Source organism: Mobula birostris, chromosome 21 (assembly GCF_030028105.1).
Source record: "Mobula birostris isolate sMobBir1 chromosome 21, sMobBir1.hap1, whole genome shotgun sequence".
Taxonomy (NCBI): domain Eukaryota; kingdom Metazoa; phylum Chordata; class Chondrichthyes; order Myliobatiformes; family Myliobatidae; genus Mobula; species Mobula birostris.
Window position 1 is genome coordinate 57563658 of NC_092390.1, and position 15162 is coordinate 57578819.

Genomic DNA, 15162 nt, shown 5'->3' on the forward strand with positions numbered 1-15162 from the left:
GGATCGTTGTCTTCAAGAATTCTTCATTTTGATAGCCATCACTCTTTCTGCATGGCACAGATTCCTTGCAGATGGTTCCAGATTGAACTTCAAATTGGAATACAGGAGATGCTGCAAAACTTGTTAAGTCTTTTGAAGGCCTGTTTTCCTTGAGATCTGTGCTCTGCCCCCTTTACGAATAGCCACAATACCCAAGGAATATATTTCTTTTGTACAACGTTGTTTCAATAAAGCATATTAATTTGTGTTTCTTCCATGAGCGTACTACTAGAACACCTACTTAACTACAGTGATGCTGATTAAATCATTGTTCCTTGTCAGGGCTGTATGATTTGGCGATCTTTCATTGATCAAGTGTGTGTGTGTGTGTTTATTTTGAATACCCAGAGGCAATATAAAGAATTAAGGAAGTCAGATTTTTCTGTTGGATACCTGCAATTTTGATTATTGTTGACCAGTAAATGCTTTGGAAAAACAAGAACTGTATGGAATTAATCTTCTGTTATTGTGCGAGTTTCTAAGGGGCAAATGTAAGCGTTTATAATATTAGCAAAATGTTCCACTCGTTATCTTTACGTGCAACTTTGAACATGAATGTTAGAATATTACCAAGGGAATCAGAATGAGATTTGTCGTGCTATGGAATTTATTGCTTTGCGGCACCAGTACAGTAGGAGACAAAAAAAATTACTATAGGTTACGAAAAATAAATAGTGCAAAAGAGGAAAAGCGTTCAGAAATCTGATGGAGGGATTATCTGAGTACTGTGCTGGTATATGGCGCTATTCTTCAGAGTATTGATGATAAAATTGTGATGGAGTTTAATTATGTATTTGTAAGAAACAGCTTGTCATACCTTCAGATGCAGATGGCCGGAATTTCAATCATCTCTTCAGCTCATCGAGTCTTTTTAACAGTTTGTCAAATTCTCCATCCTTATTCCAACCCAGCACATATAATTCAGTAAATTTTTATTTTTGCTGTTACTTCCCATTTTATTCCTAATGTGTAATTCTCTTTCATAGAAGTGATTTGGCCAAGTCAACATGTTATAAATACGTGCTAATGCGGTGGAATTGTTGGGAGTGAAGGAAATTGTTCCACTCCTGTTTGAAAGAATGTGACAATTGAAAGATAGAGCATGGTGCTAATTTGAAAGCAGATGTAAATTCACAAGCTAAATCAATTTTGCTGCACTGTGAATGTGTTCTGAAAATGTTTAGTGTCCAAATGAGCCCAAGGTAAAATTGATTATATAGATCTATACTAAGGACATTATTCTCCATCATGGCAAACGTTTTGTTTATGACAAATCATCATTATAATTTTTCATTTTAAGTTTTGTGTTCATTTGTATTTATAGATTTTTGTTCTATTTTATTTTAATCATTTTCCTTTATTCTGTTTCCCATCTCCAGTACCTGCAGATGAAATGGCCTTTGATTGATGTACAGGCAGGGAGCCTACAGGGTAGGCAAGGACTGAAGGATGCTAGGTCCCCATCTCCAGCTCACATTGTTGTAAGTAGTGGCTAGATCCATTTTCTTTGCTTCAGTGGGATCATCTGGAACTGAACTGATTATTTAACAAAGTGGAATTTGAAGTGATGTTGAAGAGATGTAAAGTGGGTCTATTACTGTTAAAGCATACCTTGGGTTTTGCAGAAGGATTCAGTGATACACTTGTGGCCTTGCTTTTCAGGTCTGTCTTCACCATTATTCTGTAATTTTTGGAGGATTAATTGATTAAAAAAGGGACAACCAGGGATGCAGTTTGTGACTCCTGCTCCTTTGCAAGGGGTATTGTTTTGCAGCTTTCTCCAAAAAAAAATCAATGATCGGACAGACATCTATCAGTGGAATTTAAAATCAGATTTTTGTTGTAACAAAATCCTTTAAAATATTGTCTTGTCCCTTGAAGTGTGTTTACATTTCTAAACATGTGCAAGTTTATCAGCTCCTCTGGCCCTAAAAAGTAATTTTGTGTATGTAGAATTCCCTCTGCTGAACAGTTTTGAGTTCACTGCCTTTTAAAATATACCTTTTGATACCTTATTTGTAACAATTTACTGTAATCTCTGAATGTAACGAGTTTTGAAAATTGGTTAGTTATTTAAATTTGTGTTTTCTATTTCCTTGTTTGTTGTCTGCAAGAATACTTAAGTGTGAATGGCTGCTAAGCGCCTTCGAAGACATCGTTGCTGGTGGATGCCAGGTATTCTTTTGAACTCGTGGCCATCAGCTTCTGAAAAGGCAAAATTCATGCTACCGAGTTCATTTGATCTCTGTGTGCTGTTTTGTATGACAGCAGCAAGCGCTATTGTAACAGCACTGTGCATAATCTCTCACTCAGTGTCAGCAAGACCAAGGAGCTGATTATTGACTGCAGGAGGAGGAAACCAGAGGTCCATCAGCCAGACCTCATCGGAGGATCAGAGGTGGAGATGGTCAACAACTTGAAATTCTTTGGTGTTGTCATTTCAGAGCCCAGGGTTCGCGCGTAAGTGACATTACAAAGAAAGCACATCATTGCCTCTACGTAGAAGCCTGCAAAGATTCGGCATGTCATCTGAAACCTTAACAAGCTTCTATAGATGTGCGGTAGAGAATATATTGACTGGCTGCATCTTGGCCTGGCATGGAAACACCAGTGCCCCTGAATGGGAAGGTCTTCAAAAAGTAATGGATACACCCCAGTACATCACGGGTAAAGCCCTCTCCACCATTTAGCACATCTGTATGGAGCGTTGTTGCAGGGAAAACAGCATCCATAGTCAAGAACCGCATCACCCAGGCCATGCTCTCTTCTCACTGCTGCCATCAGGAAGGGGGTACAGGGGTACAGGAGCATCAGGACCCACACTGACAGGTTCAGGAACAGTTATTACCCTTCAACCATCGGCCTCTTGAACCAGAGGGGATAACTTCACTCTCCCCATCACTGAACTGTTCCCACAAACTGTGGACTCACTTTCAAGGACTGTTCATCTCATGTTCTGGATATTTATTGCTTATTTATTTATTATTATTATTCCTTTCAGTATTTGCACAGTTTTTTGTCTTTTGCACACGGGTTGTTTGCCCATCTTGTTGGGTGTAGTCTTTCATTGATTCTGTTGTTTCTTTGTATTTACTGTGAATACCCACAAGAAAAAGAAAAACGAGAACTTCTGCAGATGCTGGAAATCCACAGCAAAACACACAAAATACTGGCTGACTGAGCAGCATTCTGTGGGCGAAATCCTGAACAGCTGGAGGAGAGACCCATGCATTCCATGGGGAGGACGTACAAACTCCTGTTTCACTTCTGATTGTACTAGCACTAACAGAAATTGTGCCGATAGAAATGGAATAAAAACACTAGAATTCATAGGGCAATGGAGGGGGAAAAAATAATCTCAGGGTTGTATATGGTGACATATGTACTTTGATAATAAATTTACTTTGAACTTTGAAATTAACCTTGATGATGGTATATGATCCTGAAGCTAATGAATCCAATGGACAATAAAAATTTTGCTTCCTGAATACTTTTTGGGTGTACCTGAATGGATTTTGGACTGCTGATCGTGAAAATTGCCATGAAGCTGCTTCATCACACAGCATTTTGTTTTAAGATCACCGAATCTGTTATTTCAATCCTTAATTCAAGACACCGAGACCAATACCAAGTTTAAGAAAAGCATTATTTGTTGGTCCACAAATCAAACAGGTCATTAATGACAGTCAATTTGAAGAACTTCTATTGGGACTGGAGAAAATCGCATGGAAGGCATTGAAGGATGTTGTTGAAAACTTCCTTGGCAACTGCAGAGCATCAAACTGTGTGCAGCTGATTGACAACATGCTTCAAGCATACAAAACAATGAATTGCAACATGTCACTAAAGATTCATTTTCTGCATTCCCATTTTAGATTTTTTTCCCCTACAAATCTCTGCACTGTCAGTGAGCATGGTGAAAAGCTTCACCGGGACATTGCAATCATGAAGAAATGGTAGGAAGCAACTGGAATCCATCAATGCTGGCTGATTATTGTTGGACACTTAATTGGGAAGCCCTAGACACTGACTACGAACAAAAATCAACAACTATTGCCGAGTGTCAGCACTGCTATGCAATTCAATAAATGTTAATTTCTTGGTCTAAATTCCTTCGTGATACAAGTAGTCTGAAATTATATTAGTGTTCACCTTCAAGTGGCCTACCATAAAGGAAAAAACCCGAGGAAGCAACACATTCGAAAAAATTTGTTGTCCAGTGATAGACAAGAACTGCTTCCTTTGGCTCTTGCTGGGAAGGGCAGTGTGGAACTTCTTGAAAGGTGTGCTCATTATTTTTTTGTAATTCCACTTAAGTTCCATTTTCTAGTTCCTCTTTTTTCAGAAAAACTTAAAGATCCTCTGTGGAAAAAGAACCTTATTAGTCAAACTTGGGTTACCAGTTGATCATATGAAAACTGATGCCTCTGATTACAGGAAGCCTTGTTGTTCTTTCAGAAACATTGCTGACTATCGTATTCTCCTGTGCGTCTGGAATCAAACTGACTTATTATCACCACTAAATGATGTGAAATTTGTTTTGGGCGAAGCAGTACAGAACAAATATGAATCCTGGATTGGCCTCTACAGCCACCTAAGGACCCACCAATAGACAACCCCACAGGAGAATGTCATATTGGATGCAAGTGATCACACTTCTATTGTAGTTCAAAGACAAATCTATCAATTACAAAAATGAATAATACAAAAAAGGAACAGCAAGGTACAGTCCATGGATTCATAGTCCATCCAGAAATCTGATTGCTTACCATTTCCACGGTTGACCTCTCACTGAAGACTGAATTGTGTTCTCCCGACTTCCCCTTCTTGGAGTCCACTGTCACTTCTTGGTCTTGCTGATGTTCAGTGCAAAGTTCTTGTCATGACCCTAAATCAGCAGGTCTACCTTGTTCCTGTAGGCCACCTCGTTGCCATCTTACAAGTCCACCAACCACTATTTGTGATATTGGTTGATGGTATTTACAATCGCGGTGAAATCAATGTTTGGCCATGGCAAATCTTGATTTTTTTTTTACTGTCTCCCATTCCTTGTACACAAGTTGTGCAAAATTGGCAGGGTAATAATATACAAAATAAAAAATCTGCCCTGGAACCATGATTTTAAAGTTCTCTTCTCCAGCTGTGCTTGGAAACAGCAAAGGTTTCAAAGTAAAAGTTTTGCTGCTGGAGCTGCACTGTTAATATATACTGGTCACTTGTAACGTGATATTGGGAAGTCTGGTCCGTACATGGACTCCTGACATTTATCCTGCCAAGGGCGCCTCTTATCCCAGCAACAGATCTGTAGATCCTGATTTTTGGGGGCCTGTGAGTTTGTTGCTGTGATAAGGGAGCCAGATTTATCAGGGATAACTGCCAGGAGCAAGCTCTTGGGCATCGCTCTCCTGGGATGTGCATTAGAATGATAATGGTGCAGATATAGCAGTGGAGTTGTGCAAGTCCTTGATGTTTTCTCCTGCAGCTTTGCTGCTCTGCATTCATAAGCACGAGAGAACACTGAGTAATGCTGTTTGCCCTGTTTCAGCGACGATCTGCATACTGCAGTCTATTCCTCTTCCACTCACCAAAAAACTTTGCAAGGCACAACAACAGCTAACCAGTACTTAAATTGCGTTATGTTATCATCAAGCCCTGATTAGTTGTGTAGTTGATAAATTTATAATTTAGTTATGGAATAAGCTGTTTATCCTAAAAGCCTGGAGGCAGTTCTCTGATAGCTATCTGGTCACATCTATCCTCCTGTCTTCTCACTCCCCTCCTCTGCCCTCCCCCTCTCACTTTAGATCGTAGATTCATTTGTAAATCTTCAGTGAAAGTAAATTCATTTTTTTTTTCAGTTTACATATTCAGCAGGAAGCTTCTCTCCCTAACAGGGCCGAATAAATAGATGACTGTTTCTTATTGCCAAAGTGTTCTAAATAATTGCTCTATCTGTTCGGGTTGCACGTGGGATTTTTGTGACCGACTAAACTTCAGGAAATATTATGAAAAAAAAACTTTGTTCTATTAAAATATTTTCATTCGATGCGTGTGATACGAAAAGCTGGTATACTTTCTGAGTGAAAAATTGGTGTGCAGAGGAGATTTTTTAAATTTAGAGATACTGCATGGAACAGGCCCCTCTGGCCCTTTTAGCTGCATCTCCAGCAACCCCAGAATTGACCCTAGCCGGTATGTCTTTGGACTGTGGGAGGAAACCCACGAGGACACGGGGAGGACTTAGAAACTCCTGATTTCACTTCTGATCATTGCAATAGCACTAAAAGAGATTGTTCCAACCTAAACTGAATAAAAACACACTGAAATTCATAGGGCTTTGAAAGACTTCCATTACATGAGGCTGATGTTTTGCCCACTTTCTTTGCAGTGCAAGAATATTTGGAGTTTTGTATGGAATCAGTTACTCAATATTTTGTGTTTCTATATTTAAAGCTTCGTGTTTGAATGTTGCAGTTGGTTTAGATTTTTGTTCCTGTGCAAACTATTACTTTAAGTGAAAGAAGATGTATCATTTATAAGGTATTATCATTGAAACCTATTGAATAATGAAAAGCCTAGATGAGTGGATGTAGAGAGGATGTTTCCTATAGTGGAGGAGTTTAGGACTAGAGGGCACAGCCTCAGAATAGAAGGGCATCTATTTAGAACAGAGATGAGGAGGAACTTTAACCAGAGGGTGGTGAATCTGCAGAGTTCATTACCACAGATTGCTCTGGAGGCCAAATTATTGGGTATATTTTATGCAGAGTTTGATAGGTTCTTGAATAATAAGAGTGTCAAAGATTATGGGGAGAAGGCAGGAGTTGGGATCGAGAGAGATAGCAAATCAGCTATGATTGAATGGTGGATCAGACTTGATGGGCTGAATGGCCCAATCCTCTTACTTGATATTATCGTCTTATTTATAAAATGGAAATGATTTACTAGACAAATGCATTTGTTTATCTCTCTATGCTCACTTCATCTGTAATAGAAATAGTCCAATTCCAGATTCCCGGTGAACCCTTGCACACACACTACTGGCTTTGTTCCATGGAAATTTAGAATGCTGTGATTTAAAACAAAATCAGAATGCATTTATAATTTTGTTATAGACAGTAAGCAGAGAGTGCTTTTACGGTGAGATGTCAATAATTATGCAGCTATTTCACACCCAACATTTGCAATTTAGTAACATGTTTTTCTCAAAATTCTGAACATACCTCTCTCTGAACACTGATGTCTTGTCTGAATGCCAGATACTGTTATGTTAGTTGACTGCAGTTGGAAATATTTTCAATACTTGAGTTCACCACATAGTGTGGGATTTCTCACAAAACATTGCTTTGTGATTTAGAGGAGCTGATATTAATTACTGTTGGTCCTTCCCTATCACCCCCACCGCATAAAATGATATCAAAATTAGAGATTTGGGCTGGCTGTTAGCATACATTTCTTGGCTCATGCCCAACAAAATTTTACTGCTAACGATTGTGATTTTGATACAGTATCTGTGAAGATAAGTACTAAAACAATTTACTTGGAAATCAAAACTGAAATTATGAACAGCTTTGCTCATATCTTCAAAATATTTTAACACCCTGTTGTAATTGTTGCCACAGTGATGTGCTGAGTCAAGGGTAGGAAGTTAAACAACTTTGATATGGTGCTGTTGAAATGTGCACACATAAACCATTCCTTAATTTGTCATCCTTAGAGACTGATCTGTGTCAGTAGGCATATGTATTGCTGTTCACTGTTGACTAACCCATTTGTATTAAATCTAGCTTAATCTCCTTTGTATAGTCCTGTAATCCTAGAAGAGACAAGCTTGAAGGGGTGTAATTGCAACTTTCTTGGCTCGAAGCATCGGAATAAAGAATGACAATAAAAATACCAGTGATTGATCTTTTTGGATGGTATGATAGAATAAGACTATTGAGCAATGCATCTCAACTGGATTTGTGATATTGGTTCAATTTAATATTGGAGAATGTTTGCAGTATACAACCTGAAATTCTTGCTCTTCACAGACGTCCACAAAACAGAAGAAAAACTCCAGAGAATGAATGACAGAAAACATTAGAATCCCAAAGCACTCCTCCCACGGCAAGCAGCAGGAAAAACATCGACACACCCTCCCCTCCCAGAGACCATTTTTATAGAGCCCATCAGAAACTACTGTCCATCTCAACACCTCGACATCTCAGACAGGCGGTCCCACACTAGCGACCCGAGAGAGCTTTGAAAGTTAAAATACCCTATCTATCAGTAATGTGTTTATAATTTTCCTGTATTCCATTGATTGCAAGTTGTCTGAATTGTTGTTTTATTGTTTTGATGAGTCTTTATCATGACTGTACTTGCTGGCAGTATTTCAGGTGTCTTATTTAAGCGCTGCCTGTTTGGATCAGTCGTTATAATGACTTCAATACAACTGTATTCAGCCAAGCTGTAAAACTAGTACATGACACAAGTGCCAGAGATCATGCTCCTGTCAAGGTGCACCGTGCTATGCAGTTAATACCTAGTCATGTACTCATAATTAAGAAAGAATGTGCTCTGTGTCTTTTACTGATCAGAAGACTAATGTATATTGATTGGGAAGCATAAAAACAGGAAAAAACAAAGTTACTAAAATATTTAAATTTTTCTTGTTACAAGGGACTGTTTATTAAACTTGGCATAATTAAAACAGCTGGATAAGGTGGGTAATCAAACTAGCGAGGCAGTAGGTGACATTATTTTAAGAAAGTTCAAGTTTATTGTCATTCAACCATATACATGTATACAGCCGAAGGAAACAACGTTCCTCCAGATCAAGGTGCGCAATACAGTGCATTTAACTCGCACAGCACACATCAAGTAATATCACAAATAACAAGATGCATTTATGACACAAGTGATGCCTAGAGGTTTAGCTTAGATTAGATTATGAGGACACTCAGTCCTCCTTTATTGTCATTTAGAAATGCATGCATTAAGAAATGATACAATGTTCCTCCAGTATGATATCACAGAAACACAGGACAGACCAAGACTAAAACTGACAAAAACCACATAATTATAACATATAGTTACAACAGTGCAAAGCAATACCGTAATTTGATAAAGAGCAGACCATGGGCAAGGTTAAAAAAAAGTCTCAAAGTCCTGGAGGTCCCATTATCTAACGCAGACGGTAGAAGGGAGAAACTCTCCCTGCCATGAGCCTCCAGCGCCGCAAACTTGCCGATGCAGCACCCTGGAAGCACCCGACGACAGCCGACTCTGAGTCCGTCTGAAAACTTCGAGCCTCCGACCAGCCCTCCGGCACCGAGCACCATCTCTGCTGAGTGCTTTGACCCCACCCTGGCAGCGGAGGACTCAGGGCCTTTCCCCTCCGGAGATTCTGGATCACACAGTAGCAGCGGCAGCGAAACAGGCATTTCAGAAGTTTCACCAGATGTCCCTCTGTGCTCTCACATCTGCCTCCATCAAGTCAGAATTGTGCACGGCACCCTACTTGACAGATAACAGATATTCATCACTGGAGTGGCTGCTGCACTTTGCGTCGTGCCGCCATCTTCTCCTCTCACCGGACATCAGCACCAGACTTAAAGGCAAGTGGTCCTGGGTTTGAATCCGCCTCCCCCCACCACCGACTCCTTGCACACTTTCCATCTGTGCTGGGTTGAGCGTCAAGCTAGTAACTCAGCCTTGTAAAAAAGCAGACTAAATGCTGAAGAAACGGCAAAGTTGCCACCTGATGCGCCAGGAGAGGAATCGCAACGATTTATGACACAAGTTAAGAAGTAAGCAGTATAACGCTACTGCCACTTAATGAGACCTGGGCAGGGAATTCGGTAGTCTTGTGGCCTGGGGGGAGAAGGTGATTCCCAACCTAACGGTTCTTGTCCTAATCTTATTGTATCTCTTGCCTAATGGTAGGAGCCAAAGAGATTGTTGGATGGATAGGAGGGATCATTGACAATGCTTAGCACCTTGCAAATGCAGTACTCCTGATAAATCTCAGATGGGTGGAAGGGAGACCCCGATGTAATTGAAAAGAAATTGCTTTAGCAACAGCGCAACTAATGCCACTTATCATTGAGATTTACAAGTTTTATGGGAAGATGGAGCTACAGCGGCAGACCTTGCAAATTTGGAACATCGTTGTTCTTAAAAACAATTTTTAAAAATGGCAAATTCACCGTAGCAGAGTGCCATGGAAAAATGATGCCACAGATCTGACCCTGGCTGATGAGTTTCGTATTCTTGATGTTCTGCCATTGATGGTGTTGCTAATGTAAATGGGGCCTGATGTTTTGTTATTGATAGTTTTGCCCCAATGTGTTTGTTTTTGGTCCTTGCTTAAGAGAACCTCAACTTAGTTGGATTAAGTGCCCACTCTGTATAAAACACAACCAAATCAAAAGATGTCAAAGTAATTGCAGGCTAGTTTAGTCCTTAAGCATCTGACAAAATCTTTACTTTCTTTCATAGAAATATATACACCTTTTTAAATTTCATGCCCAGTTTTCTACCTCCCTCACTTTACGTCTGCCTCCACTGCCACCATTTGAACTGCTTTACTCTAGATTCCTAGAGGCCTTTTGAAAGTAATTGTGACGTTTTTAAAGTCATGACTGATCTGGTTGACATGTTGTTGATCTAATGATTTATTGGTGCAAAAAGAAACTTTATCTAGATAGGACTTTAAAGATTTTTCCAGTCAAAACAGAAACATTCAACTCCTCTACATGCGTTATCTTGACTTTGTCCAGTGACATCAGGATCAGGTTTAATATCACCGGCATATGTCATAAAATTTGTTGATAATAGAGAAAAATGTTTGTTTGTATATAGAATGGTTAAATGAGTAGGGCAAAGATAATTTTAAAGAAAGTCGTAAGGTAGTGTTCTTGTGTTCAATGTCTATTCAGAAATTGGATGGCAGAAAGGAAGAAGTTGTTCCTGAATCGTTGAGTATGTGCCTTCAGGCTTCAGTACCCCTCTATCTCCTTCCTGATGGCAGCAATGAGAACAAGGCATGACCTGGGACGATGGGGGTCCTTAATGATGAATGCTGCCTTTTTTGAGGCGTTGCTCCATGAAGATGTCCTGGATACTAGGGAGGCAAGTGCCTATCATGGAGCTGACAAGTCTCTGCAGCTTATTTTGATCCTGTGCAGTAGCCTTCCCATACCAGACGGTGGTGCAGCCTGTTAGAATGCTCTCCATGGTACATCTAAAGAAATTTGCGAGCGTCTTTGGTGACATACCAAATCTCCTCAAACTCCTAATGAAATATAGCTGCTGTTGTGCCTTCTTTGTAGCTGCATCAATATGTTAGGCCCAGGATAGATCCTTGGAGATGTTGACACCCAGAAACTTGAAATTACTCATTAAAGAGGCAATTTTACATGAGGATTGGCTATTGGTTGGGATTTTAGGAGAGTATCTAGGCCATTGCACCACAACTAAGAAGCTATTTTAATCTTGCATGCTTTTTGCTAGATCTTTGATTTGTATGGAGAATATTAAGGTGGCTTGGTAATGCAGAGCGCCGTTGGTGCACTGCCACGCCTGTAGAATTTTGACATTTTATCCAAAGTCCAAATAAGCCTGAACACCTGAGGCAGATTCCCTTTGTGTTGGGTTTTAGCAATTTGGCAAGGCTGGTGTTTATTTTCTTTTCTCTAAATGTTCAAGCTCATTCAAAACACTGTCAAAGAAACCAACGTAGAAGTCCTGCTCCATTATTAATCCAGTACCAACACTCATTTAACAATCTTAGTCCTCCTACTCAATTTCTTGATGTTCCATATCTCTATTTTCCTTCAACTAACACTGTGCTCTTAGGCAGGGGTTCCCAACCTTTTTATATGCCATGGACCAATAACATTAAGCCAGGGGTCCAGGTTCGGAACCCCTGTCTTTGAGTTCTGTGTCTCAACGGCTGTTCCACTCTCAGCAGAGGTACCTTTTACTGTCCAGACCACCCCCCACCCCACCCCCCAAACACCTATTGTGGGAACACACACAAAATGTTGGAAGAAGTCAACAGATCAGGCAGTATCGATTTATTTATTTTTAAACTAATGTCTTTGTGCGTTTTTGTAATCACTGCCTCCCTTTGGTTGAGTGTCATTTTTTACTGATCGTGCTCTTGTGATGTGCTCCTATGTTAAAAGTTCTATGTGAACATATGTTTGTGTTGTCATAGTCTGGTGAGTGTCAGGAAGGGAAAGGAATGAGAGGGTATGAAATAAAGGATGCTGTATTAGTGTTTCCAACTGCTCTCCTGGGGGTGGGTGGGGGGCATGGAATGTTGTCATTCTAACTTGTGTTCCCTGTAAACCTCTTGTGCCTTACCCTTAAATGATGCCCTCTAGTTGTAATCACCTCTGTAATAGGGCAAACCTGGCTTCTGTTCCCCACACAATCTCATATATTGCATTAGCTTTCCCACCTCGGCCTAGTCCACCCGAAGGCAGTCAGCCTATGTGATTTTACTGTACAACAAAATGATTCAAATTATCAAATGGAATGAATGAAGAAACAAGCTGTGTTTTCAGTTATGAAATAATTGTAATACGTGGTGTTTTAACTTTTAATAGCTAACAACCCCTCCTCCTTTTCAACATTTTATAATATTTGAGGGAACTGAACTTCACTTAATGTTTTGGGAAATCATTGTATTTGGAATTGTGATCTATACCTGACATTAAGAATGCCAACACGACAGTTTTCCACAGCAGTGAACTTCTAGAGTAAAATTACGACCATTGCTTAATGTAAAATGGTGTCGTTTTCTTTTAATTTTGCCAGAATTAACTGTGCAGCAAATGGAGGGGATTTTCCAAATAGCTCGTGCAGTTAACTGTACCCTGTTGTAGCATTTTTTAAAGGAGTTTGGTAATCTAATTTTGTTACTTCGTGGGTTTTTTTCAGAATAATTGACTATAGGCCAGGAGATTTTGTTTGTTTTATAAATAGCAAGTGTGTTAGTATTAGAAAAAACTTTACATTCTTCAACATGAGTTACAGTACTGTACAAAAAGTCTTAGGCACATGCATGTAACTGCTACAATATTTGTAAATGTGGAGTGGAGAACAAATTTATAAATCTGGCTGGAGCAAAGGATGTTGGGAATGGCGAGGGTGGAGTGCCACGGGATGACTGTGGGACAGGTGGCAGAAAAGGAGTGCTGAGGGGTGTGGGGTGGTGCAGGTACGGACACACCCAACCCTGAGACACCAGGCAGGGTCATTTGATTCCAAACAATTGGTTTATTGATCATTACAGAATGTCTCTCTGGTGCATCTTGTTCTCTCCCATCTTTCTCCCCCTTTTCCCAACCATGACTCCCCTCTCCCTGGCCCCTTCCCACTCTCAGTCCACAATACAGACCCATATCAGAATCAGGTTTATCATTACTCATAAATGTCATGAATTTTCTTTTGTGTGTGGAAGCAGTACAGTGCAATTCACAAAATTACTACAGTACTGTGCAGAAAGCCTTGTGTGCCTAAGACTTTTACACAGTACTGTATCTTCATGACTCTTTTACTGGTAACTTTCAATGCATTTCCATTTGAGGAGAATGACTTTTATTGCAGTTAATGTTTATTTATGTTTTAGGTTATGAAGGTTGTGTTATTTTTCTAAATCTATTTACTGTTGCAAGATGTATAGCATCTGCAGTTTTGGCTGAATCTGTACTGAACTTGCCTCTCAGCATAACTCACGTCTTTAGCAAACCTGATCAAACTGCAGGGAGCTGGCAGCCCTCGAAAGTAATGGCCTGGTGGGGGGACACCTCGATTTAACAGCACACATTTACAAAGTGAAATCTCAATATTCAGATTGTCCTCAATTTGTGTTTTTTTCTCTATGGAGTGCTTTTTATTTCATTGTATAACAATCTGAAGAACTTTGTTTATGTTTGGCCGTGCTTCCCACGAATGGTTGTGAACATGGGCATTGCGTTTGCAAGGGTATTCTTCAGTTGGCATGAGGTAAGATGGTTGGTTTTCATCTCTGGTGTGTTCCTTTGGAGCAGAAATTACTTGATGGCAGATGTGACTTGCATTTCAGTCTAATTTTTAATCTGATTTTCCCTACACCTTGAGGACAGTTCTAGCCCTGTTACTACTACCTCATCTAAACCAAAGCACAGATGATCATTTGAACAGAGTACTGGATATGGTACAGTGAGGTGAAGGGTCTGATTCTTGGCTCTATTTGGCCTGGAAACTCAGTTCGTGTGGAGTCTTCTAGAGGAATGTCTGGTATTTTATTTTAAAATTACTTGCCACAAATAATTGTGTAGAGAGAGAAGCAACTGACTTGCAACAAACAGACTATTGTACAATGGAGAGAGAGAAAAGAAGTCAGTGTAATTTAAAAGAAACAATCTGTTCAAAGAGCGGAGGGAACAAATTGCAACAACTACTTTTTCTCTTCCATTGCTCCAAAAAGCAGCAATTACTCCAGAAAAATATATCAAGTAGGGATTAGTTGCCTATAAATTATACCCATAAAATCTAACTTTGCTAGTCACTGCTATATGTTCACCAGTTTTGATTTGTGAAAAATGCCTAATCATCTCTATAGTGTATTACGGACTTCTAAAAATTATGTTTCACTTTTTATTTTTTTTAATAATTTGTGATTAAGTATTCTGGGGAATGACGAACAGATGCTACACTAGAGTTGTAAGTATTATCAAAGGTCTGACTCCACTGTTGTATTTCCCAGTAGCCTTGTGCAGGAATGAAGCAGCACTGGAGCTCACTTTACTCAACCACACTAGTCCTTGTAAAAGTGATACTTAATGTCTACAATTTCCTACTTCAACTGAAGTGACAATTTTCTTTGAAAGTTATGAATGCCATCCTTTCCAGATTATAACATTGTATTACATGTACAAAAATGATTTTTCTTTTTAGCAATTGGCTCAAGTCTGTATCTTTTGGTTACCAACCCGTATTCTAGCTAAAGCATTTTTTCCTGATCTCTCCAACACCCCCTTGATTTTGAGAATTTTCGTAAAATCTTGCCCGTGAGAGCTGTGTCTCTCTGTAATTTGCTCATTTGACCAGTCAGATATAAAGATTGTCTTCACAGATCTGATA

At 39.6% G+C, this 15162-nt stretch overlaps 1 protein-coding gene across 29 annotated transcripts in view; it reads left to right on the forward strand.

Annotated features, from left to right (window-relative positions):
• Window positions 1-15162, forward strand: part of tcf7l2 (transcription factor 7 like 2) — a 190168-nt gene that overhangs the window by 72183 nt on the left and 102823 nt on the right. For all 29 annotated transcript variants that reach the window (XR_011882734.1, XM_072239540.1, XM_072239546.1 and 26 more), the window contains exon 4: window positions 1419-1520. Coding sequence is in view for 28 of the 29 variants with exons in the window: in XM_072239540.1 (XP_072095641.1) it covers window positions 1419-1520 (102 nt within the window). In the remaining variant the exon portion in view is untranslated. The remainder of the gene's footprint in view (window positions 1-1418; window positions 1521-15162) is intronic.